Below are 9,759 nucleotides of genomic sequence, written 5' to 3' on the forward strand. Positions count from 1 at the left end.
GGTAGGTCAGCTCGATCTAGCTATCCAGTTTCGGATTGCACGGGGATGAAGCTAGTCTTCTCACTATTGATGCTGGATGGGCTTGATTGATTCTTGCTCAGAGAGTTGCTCACCGGGGTCGGAAAGGCTTTGATGACTCAAGTTCATATTAGGGAAAGGAGAGCGAGGGGAAGAGGGGGCTGCCGTCGGGCCGATCATCCAATTGGAGACACATGCACTAGACAACAGGCACATTGGTCGGAACAGAAAGCAGAATGCCACGACTGTGATTTCTGCAGATTTTGGCAAAAATAAAAAAATAAGGGGAAAGATGATTTCCATGTGAAAAACAAAGACAAAAAAGAGACCACTTCTTCATCTAAAGGGATTGAGGAAAAAATGCATTAAAAATGGCATCCCTGGTTCAAAGTTCATATATCTCTAATGTAAACTGACAACATATCGCCTGCAAACAATACACACCAAGAGACCTCATCTTGGGTAGAAGATGTTTTCCATAACTAATGCTAAAAAATATGGGCTTAAAGGAGATCTTTAGTGTTGACTTGTATACAAGAGTCTAGTAATGACGAACCACATTTGATATAAGAAAAGCCAAGCAATGTTGGGCAGAAGCAACAAGACAATTCAATTTGCAATGGGAAAATTAACATTCCTTAATATATTTACATATTACAACTATGTAGAGCTCTTGTTCAAACACCAGCACTCAGAACACATCCCCTCTCATTACAATCTCTATCCCAATCGAAGACACTCAAACATGAGCGCCATCAAGAATGGACAAAATAAATGAACTTGCACTGTATGGCCCACATTGGTATCGGGAAAATCAAAACAAAATGCTACAACAACAGGCATTTGCCTTTTTTCTTTCTTTCTCTTTAACATCAGTACAAGGAGAATGAATTGAATATATTATGTTACAATAACTATACAACATGGTTAGGTTGCCACCTCCTGAAGGATGTTCTTGGCATGGCAATGAATCTTGCACAACATTGTAAGGACAAGGAATGAGCAGAGCAGATCTATGAAACAAACAGTACTGGCCGACCACATCCCCTGCATCCATGAAAAATAAAATGCTGTTAATTCAAGCAGATCAATTATTCATATGAGCTACAGGAATCTACTGCTAGGCCATTAATTATCACAAAGTCCAATACCGCTTAATAACAGCTCCCAACAAGTTTCTTGACAAGAAATAATTATTCTGGGGATCGAAGATGATCAGTTATATGGGCATTTAATAAATGACACAATATCAGTTATACATGAAATTCAAAAGAAAGAAAATGCTAATACAGTCAGAAGAACCTCACCAAGTTATAGATTCCGACAGAATTTGGTTGACAACCCAATGTCATGACTGCAATGCATGTTGAGCACTGTATGGTAACTTTTGGATGCCTGACACTCATGGCTATGAAACTCAATTTGAAGCACTTAAGAATTAGGCTGGACACTCTCTGACTCAAAGAAGTGAGCCACTGCAGAGTACAGCTGCTCCTCCTCAAATGGCTTTGATACATAATCATCCATGCCACATCTTACACATTCTTCATGTGTTGCCTGAATGACATCAGCTGTCATTGCCAATATTGGAACATGCCAATGAGAAATGCCTCCATACATTTCTGCTGAAGCTGTACCAGACTTGATCTGCTCATTGACCTTGTTTTCAGCACGTCTTATCTGCCTTGTTGCTTCAAATCTGTTGGTTAGTTAAGTTTCTTAGATGTCAAAATATAGAAAGCACACAGTGAAGTATGATCAACTGAATAATTTTAAAGAACAAAAGAGAGATGGAAACAAATATTGAATAAAGAAAAGGAGAAAGTGATTTGGTTGGTACCCATCCATCTCTGGCATCTGCACATCCATGAAGCATGCGTCAAACTTGTGAGGTGGTTGAAGCATCACCAAAGCTGCCTTGCCACTTTCTGCACAAGTCACATTAGCTCCATATTTCTTAAGAGCGGCGGCAGCAACCCGGCGGTTAACAACATTGTCATCAACCACCAAGATTTGTTTCCCACTAAGTAGACTTTGAAGAGATGGTGGTTGTTTCTTCCCTTGCTGGCTTTTGCTTCCCATGCCAAATGCTTGTTGGAGGCATGCCGCTATCATACTAGCTCTAAGAGGCTTCATTATCACAGTATCTACATATCCCACTGACTTGGCATCCTCAAGCTCGCTTGGACTTATTGAAGTTGCTAAGAGGAACATTTTAGGAATATCTGCAATTGCAAGGGAGTTGGATCTGCCATTTTGCCTGAGCTCTTTGAGAAGCGAAGGAAATGCAATACCAGTTCCCTTAACCCAAGCTTCCTTGTCAACAAGCACCATGTCAACATGCTCTGATGCACTGAAACAAGCAACATTAAGAAAGTTATTCAGGAGCCTGAACAGATATACGGTAGTACAACTTCTTTGGCATAGGTTAAAAGCGAATCTCAAACCTGAACAATTCCAGTTTATTGGTTCTACAGAATGAATTAATGATATAGAATCATAGCTGACACAGTTTTTAGAATTAAGCCGTGTTGATGATATTTGCACAGTTAAAGGGTAGAGGTTCATTGGAGAATTTAGCAGTAGTGTCTAGAATTAGAATTAGAATTAGAATTTGAATGACAGTAGGTCCTTCCTTTTTCTCCTTTGGTAGGTGCATAAAAATTTGTAGAGTACAAGCATTTTGAAGCTCAGATTAGTTTTAAGTTTGATTTAGAATAGAATAAGTATGATCTTTATGAAGTCATAACATTGTTGAAGCAAATTTTGGAACTACATGAGCACAAATTTCTAGATTGATTGACAAGAAACAACTTCAATGTCACAGACCTGGACATACAAGAGAATGCTGATTTCAGATCATGTGCAAGCGCAACTTGAATTCCCAATCTCTCCAGATGGTACTTTGTAACCTCAGCACGTATACTTCTCTCATTAACAACCACTGCCCGCATTCCTTGGTATTCCAAAGCTACAGAATCAGACTGCTGCCGCTTCATATCTTGAGGATTTGCTTGTCCTTTAGAAAAGACAGCAGTGAAACCAAAAGTGCTACCAATCCTGGACTCACTTGCAAAACCTATTTCTCCACCCATAAGATCCACCAAACACTTACTAATGCTCAGTCCTATACCAGTACCGCCATATGTGCGGGATGTAGAACTGTCAGCCTGCATGAAAGGCATGAAAATGCGGCCTTGTGCATCTTTAGGTATCCCAACACCTGTATCCTCAACAGTAACCAATAAATTTATGGTGCCATTTGCTTCCTGTTGTGAACTCGTGTTCATTGCCTTGAAGCTCTCCCAACTTTTCCTTCTATCAACAACCTGGAATCCACTTAATGTGCCACAAGAATCCATTCCTCCATTCCAAAGTGAATCTGTTTGTTGTTTCAATGTTTCACAGCTAGCTAATGACAAGCACTTCAACTCCTCAGCAAGATGCACTGAGACAAAAACATGTCCCTTTTCTGTGAACTGCATTAAGTTCATCCAACAATTTCTTAAAAAGATGTGTTGAATATTTTCATGCCATACAGGCTATTATATTAGTGAAGCAAACTATGAAAGTTTCACTTTTGAGTTGGAAAAATTCTAGTAACCTTGATTGAGTTGCCCACAAGGTTCGTAATAATCTGGCGGAACCGCCCTGGATCACCAATAAGAATCTCTGGCACTTGATCAGAGACGTACACAGCCAACTTCTCTTGCCAAACACATCAAGGAGCAAGTTTAGGTAAGAAAAGGTGATAAAACCAGTACAGTAATTAAAAAATATGAAGTGACTCTGAAATTACCTCAATGCCTTTTTCCTGAGATGGTTCTGCAAAGAGTGACACAACAATATCCAGGATAGCACGGACATCAAATGGGACAGCCTCAAGCTCCAGTCTACCAGATTCTATCTTTGCCTGGTCTAGTACTTCATTTATAAGAGCTATTAAAGCTTTCCCACTAGCTTGAGCCGTTTTCGCGAAGTCTTGTTGAGTTGCATCAAGATCAGTGTCCATAAGCATCTGCAACATACCTGAATGTGTAATAAAAATTGGTCATTTCCATGTCAGATGTGTCGGTGTCAATCTAAGCACAGAAGCATGCATGCACATACATACACATGCACACACAACACACAACACACATATAGAGAAGAAATATAAAGGTCCATTCAAAGAGATAGTATTATTAACAACTGTTATAATGATTACTAACATGGTATTATAGTAAAATAAAGGCCAGAGAGAGAGAGAGAGTAGTTACCTAATACTCCATTCATTGGAGTCCTGATCTCATGAGAAACAGTCGCTAAAAACTGCATGTAACATCACAATTTTTGTTATTCCCATGTAAAATAAAGTAAAATAAAGACCATAAAGCAGAATATGCAGAACCACATTTCAAAACCATAGACTTGGATGAGAGAGAAAATAACAGATCATGTCAAAGAGATTTCTCCATACAGACAAATCATCAATACTTCAGAGCCTTTTTTTCAATTAATAGGCAACCTGAAGGGTAGCCCCTGGCATGATCTGAATGCGAGAACTGAGAAAAGAAAATTCAAACAATAAAATTGTGTAGTCTAGATAATCATCTCATCTTAAGCAGACCTAACCAGAAATTGCCAATCCATAAAAATATTCATGACCAAAATCAAGTTGTACAGAGAACTAGACAAGAAGTACCAGGTAGACAACATCATGGACCCATACATAGATCAACTAGATGAAGCAGATCAAGGTATGTAGATGGTACCTGAGACTTAGCCACATCAGCAGCTTCTGCACGTACTTTTAACTCCCTCATTGCCAGATAATCATCCTCCACTTTGGCAATGCGGTTCACTGCAGCATGAAGTATATGTCCAACCAACAGTACAATCACAAGAACTCCAGATGACATCATTATTGCTGACCATGGTAATGGAGGCTTCTGCTTAAATCTGTCACAAAAGATGGTTATTGGTTCATCCAATTCCTTGCTCACTATAGTGAAAACAAACGTTTAAAGTTTTAGTCAATTATCAACCTGCAATGCATCTCATGCTTCCGATATGGATCACCAAAATCAAGGCTGCTAATATGGTGCAGACCAGTATCTGTTACGTTAGGGCCATACATGTTGATGGGTGAAGAGCTATTAGTTATATCGTACACATTGACCACAATTGTTTGCTTGCTAGCTAGTTGTTGAAGCAGCTTCTCTACCAAGGATGGGACATCAAAGGCTGCCCCCAGGTATCTGCACAAGATAGAGTATATCAACATTGACTGTAATAAAAACAATAAATATTTTTTTAAAGCTCAGCATGCCAAAAATTTAGCAGATCCATGTAGAAATATACAAAAAACACTTGCCCCTGAGCTGCCTTAATACGCTCTTCAGGAGTAGTATCAGATGGAAGGACTGTCTTATATACGGCAAATGTAAGCACAACCCCAAGGTGATTAGATTTCAAAAGCTTGAAAGGAGTTGTAAGAACTCCCTTCCCAGATGCTCTTGCCCGTAGTATGTTCTCACGATCCTCCTACACAGTCAAAGCCTTTCTTATTAGCTTTACAAGGAACTGATTAACCACCTTTTGAAGCAGAGTAAACTACATTGCAATATATTTTGCAGAATGTACAAGGTCCACTATGCATATGTACACATCTCATAGATTTGAAGCATGAGGAATGTATCGTGATGTATTTATCATTACGGTGTGGTCACATGGTGACAAAATTCTAGAAAATTCCAAGTATTTCAAGTTTCACCTCAGCAGAAATGCATACTCTGGATGTTCGGAATAATCCAAGTTCACAATCACATCCACCTAAAGATCCAAAATTTCCTGGATTACTAGCAGTAGGAAAACTGTAAAACCCAAGGAAACTCTAGATTTGCTGTTTCTATACCATAACACCCTTACATGCAAGTGTGCACTAATTCTGCTTGAGAATGCATAACAATGACAAACAACAACCATGTGGCCCAAATTTTAAGCATTTGGACAACATTTTTTGGTGTGTGCTCCAAGACCAAAGCATAAAGGTCAACAGGGTTTCACTTTTACTTTTGTGCAAGACATATACTTCTCAAGACACCAGAATGCAGGTCTCAACTAATCTGATCACATTGCCCAGGACACACGCAGGAAGAAAACTAATGGACATGCTCAACTACATGTCCGAATAGGAGTATTCAACAGAGAATAGAGCATGAAAATTCTGCATGGATTTAAAGGTGGCGATTGGAAAACCTCTCCAGACATCATGTCAATAGACACAATGTGAGACATGGTATCTTGTGAGAAGATAACCGGAGCATATTCATCCTGTATCGGAGCTGGATCAAGCTTCTCAGGAATATAGTCATCCTGAACACACGACTGGTCTTCAGTTCCCATTTTCTTTATCATCCATCCATGCTGCTTCTCAAATTCTTCCCTCTCTGAGTGAAGCACTTTAACAGCGTAGGCAACACCACTGATCAGAGGTCTTTCAAATGCTGTCCTCTCTGTATATTCTGCGAATGTTTTCTGCAGATAATGTTTCAACAAAACAAAAATGAGTTGAAGCACTAGCATAATGTACAATCAATTCTTTCAACTAATTATGTATTAATGCCACATCACAGGAAAGAAGTGTTTTTCCTTTTCATATACAACAGAAACCTAACCAGAAATGCCAGTAAACTTACAGCTTATCTCACGATGAAGTTCATTTCCAATTTACTTGCAAATTAAGCACATCAAATACAACTGTTCTTATCATGATGGCATATGAATTCAATACCAACAAAATCTTCAGCATAATCAATTAAATCAAAGATAACAGGCAATAACAGTTGAATTTCAAGAAACCGTGTCAGGTTTGGAGACACCAAAAGTACAAGATCGAATATCACATAATAATGTCTTGGACAATCGTTTAGTTCAAGGGTATTACACGAAGTCTACAGATTTATAAATATTCATCTTAAACCGCAAAAGATCAACATACGAACCGGCAAATCAAAGTCCAACTTATCAAAAACAGTTTCACCAAATACTTGTCCAAAACAAATGAACAGAGCCTAAGAATGCATCATCTAATGAATACCAAACAACGACCAAGTACCAACTCATCTCAAGATACAGTTCAAAACAAGATATCAACTAGCAGATCAACACAGACAAAGCTAGTCATAAAAAACATATGACCAACAAATCTAATAATCTGAACATTCCCTTGACATGAATCCAGCTATCCTACTCATATCCCCCCTGACCATGGCCATCACCATAAAAAAAATCAAGGTCTTAGTTTATATCAGCAACGTTGAGTCATGACTAAAGGCATGCTATGGGAAAAGCCAAACCATTCAGAGAGAGAGAGAGAGAGAACCTGATCAATGGCAGAAGGCTGTTTTCCATGATGAAAAGTTGAAACCAAGATAGCCAAGGCATGAACGTGGTTCATGCTGACGTTGAACTGATCCTGCAACATCCTAGCCCTCTCATCGCACATATTTGCAAGTGTCTCCTTCCTCCTGGTGACATTATTGTCGTTCATATACCAAAAAATCCAACAAGAGCCGATAACTCCAGCCAACACCCACAGAAACAGAAGCCTTTTCCTCCACTTCACACCACCCTTAGGATTCTGCTGCACATGATGAGACTGCTGTTGTTGCTGCTTTGAGTTCAAACTCAACCTCCCATGGAAGCCTGAGACCTTGATATTTGCAGACATTTTAAACAAAACCCAACACCAACATTTCTTCAACAAGGGCTTGTTTGGTAGCTTAAGATTCAAACTAGGAATGGCAGAAAAACTCATCCAAGTACCAATTCTTTCTCTTTTACGCTTCAAACTAAAACTCAACACAAGCCACATACACAAAGTAAGAAACCAAGTTGAGATTTCTTTTCCAACTCTGGACTGGAACCACAGAGAGAGAGAAAGAGATGTTTTCTAGATGGGCCTTTTTATTTGAGGCGTCTTCTTTTTCCTTTTTCTAGCTGAGGTGGGTTGGAATAGCATTTGTTTCTGAGGTTGGGCACATCACTCTCTCATCACCCCCTTTGCCCCCTCCCCTGTCTTCACAGAATTATCAGCAAGAAAAAAGCAAAGCAAAAAGCAAAAATACTACAATATCATCAACATAATTATTATCAATAGAACAAATATAAGTGACGATAACAATAATAATGATAATGCCAAAATACTTCTTGTTATTTGCCTTTCCGTGGTGGTGTGGTGAAAACTGAAAAGGACTCCACCATTACCGAGAGCTCAAATATGGGTCATGCTTGTTCAGAGCAGAACAGTGAGGGACACTCTAGTGAGAGAAAGTGGCTTCTAGAGAGAGATTTTTAGAGAGAGAGAGAGAGCTGGTTCAGAGCAGAACAGAGATGGACCCTAGAGAGAGAAAGAGAGGCTTTTAGAGAGAGAGATGGTTAACAGAGATGGACCCTAGAGAGAGAAAGTGGTCTCTAGAGGGAGAAAGAAAGGCTTTTAGAGAGAGAGAGAGAGAGAGAGAGAGAGAGAGTAAAAAGCATCGATCCGAAAGTGGCCCAGCTACAGCAGCGGAGAAGGGGAGAGAGAAATCAATGCAACTCTCAAAAGATGGCCGATTAATCGGCGATTCCGAAAACTCTCCAATTGCAGCAAAAAAGTTGACGCCTCGGGCTCATACTTCGGCTCGGCTCGTCTTTTGACTCGGACCTGGTAAACTTTTAATCAGTCAAACTCGGCTTGGTTACTTTAGACCCAGCCATGAGGGCTCAACATTCTAACCTTAATCTCATAAGTCATGCCTATTATCAATCAAAGTATGTTTAGGACACAATTAACAATGCCTAGTCCTCTAATGAATGATCATGGTCAGATTCTTTCCCTAGCCGAAGTGGTCGAGTCTAGTTTGACTTTTAAGTTCTCCCTTAAACCATACAACACAAAATGATTCAAGACTCTATAGCCATGTTCAGAGAAGATCCAGGATTGACAAACAGAATTATCACGACACATTACACTTGATTCAACTCACTGTACGAGTCAAAACAAAATTTCGATGATGCATCTGATGCACAAGTCCTACTCTTGCTTGGACAGAATAGACCCACCTCAGGAGCCACCCGAGATTAATAAAAGAACCGAATCGGACGAGTCATTCTAAGATATCGGTCAAGGAAGGGGAATTTCTTTTTTATGTTGGTATTAAAGACAAAAGCCTTGAGATGAACTTCCTTTGGTCTTTTCTGCCTTTGACTAACCTCAATCAAGAAATTACGTAATGATTATTTTTACCGTTTTTTTTTAAAGGGAACTATGAACTTCATTCTATTCATTTTTAAACTACTGAATTTTTTATAATTTGTTATGAGAAAATATTACCAAAACGGAGCAGAAAGAAAAATACAATATTGACAAAAAAACTGCTATGGAGGGGCCCACAGTTGGATTTTTTTGTCTTTATGAAAGTAAATATATAATAAGAAAAAACAAGAAAAATGGGTACAAGCTGGGATTTAAAAAAACTTGATACAATAGACAAAGCTGTATTTTAGTGAAATAAAATAAACAAAAAAATACAAAGAAGTAAATGATTGATGAGAAAGTTCTGGCCTCACAACAATATTTTAGTGACCAGTAGGGGGAATATGGACAATGAAATAATCAATCTTTCGAATTGAAAGCAAAGTTTGGTAGAAAGCAATTTACCAACACTTGCATTTGTTTAATGGGTATTAAGAATGATTGGTATGTTTTAGTTTTAA

At 38.8% G+C, this 9,759-nt stretch overlaps 1 protein-coding gene across 2 annotated transcripts; it reads right to left on the reverse strand.

The window, feature by feature from the left end:
- Positions 1-631: 631 nt before the first annotated feature.
- LOC149838385 (histidine kinase 2-like) lies at positions 632-8,014 on the reverse strand. 2 transcript variants are annotated; one of them, XM_090006551.1, is made up of 12 exons: positions 7,385-8,014; positions 6,259-6,537; positions 5,375-5,544; positions 5,046-5,258; positions 4,773-4,959; positions 4,278-4,329; positions 3,818-4,047; positions 3,623-3,721; positions 2,848-3,497; positions 1,859-2,371; positions 1,326-1,717; positions 632-1,065 (listed from the first exon to the last, which is right to left on the reverse strand). In XM_090006551.1, the coding sequence occupies exons 1-11, from the start codon at positions 7,874-7,876 to the stop codon at positions 1,450-1,452; spliced, it is 3,153 nt and encodes a 1,050-aa protein (XP_089862677.1). In that variant the 5' UTR covers positions 7,877-8,014; the 3' UTR covers positions 632-1,065; positions 1,326-1,449. The 2 variants fall into 2 exon arrangements, with proteins under 2 accessions (XP_089862677.1, XP_089862676.1); XM_090006550.1 differs by having other exon boundaries at positions 3,623-3,724.
- Positions 8,015-9,759: the final 1,745 nt, after the last annotated feature.

Source organism: Nuphar pumila, chromosome 5, assembly GCF_984573655.1.
Source record: "Nuphar pumila chromosome 5, dmNupPumi1.hap1.1, whole genome shotgun sequence".
NCBI lineage: Eukaryota > Viridiplantae > Streptophyta > Magnoliopsida > Nymphaeales > Nymphaeaceae > Nuphar > Nuphar pumila.

Coding starts and splice junctions, on each gene's coding strand:
- LOC149838385 (XM_090006550.1), bottom strand. CDS start 7,876: ATGTGGCTTGTGTTGAGTTTTAGTTTGAAGCGTAAAAGAGAAAGAATT. Junction 4,330..4,772: donor CTGATGTGGCTAAGTCTCAG/GTACCATCTACA, acceptor TGTTACATGCAG/TTTTTAGCGACTGTTTCTCA. Junction 3,498..3,622: donor TTGTGGGCAACTCAATCAAG/GTTACTAGAATT, acceptor AACTTAATGCAG/TTCACAGAAAAGGGACATGT.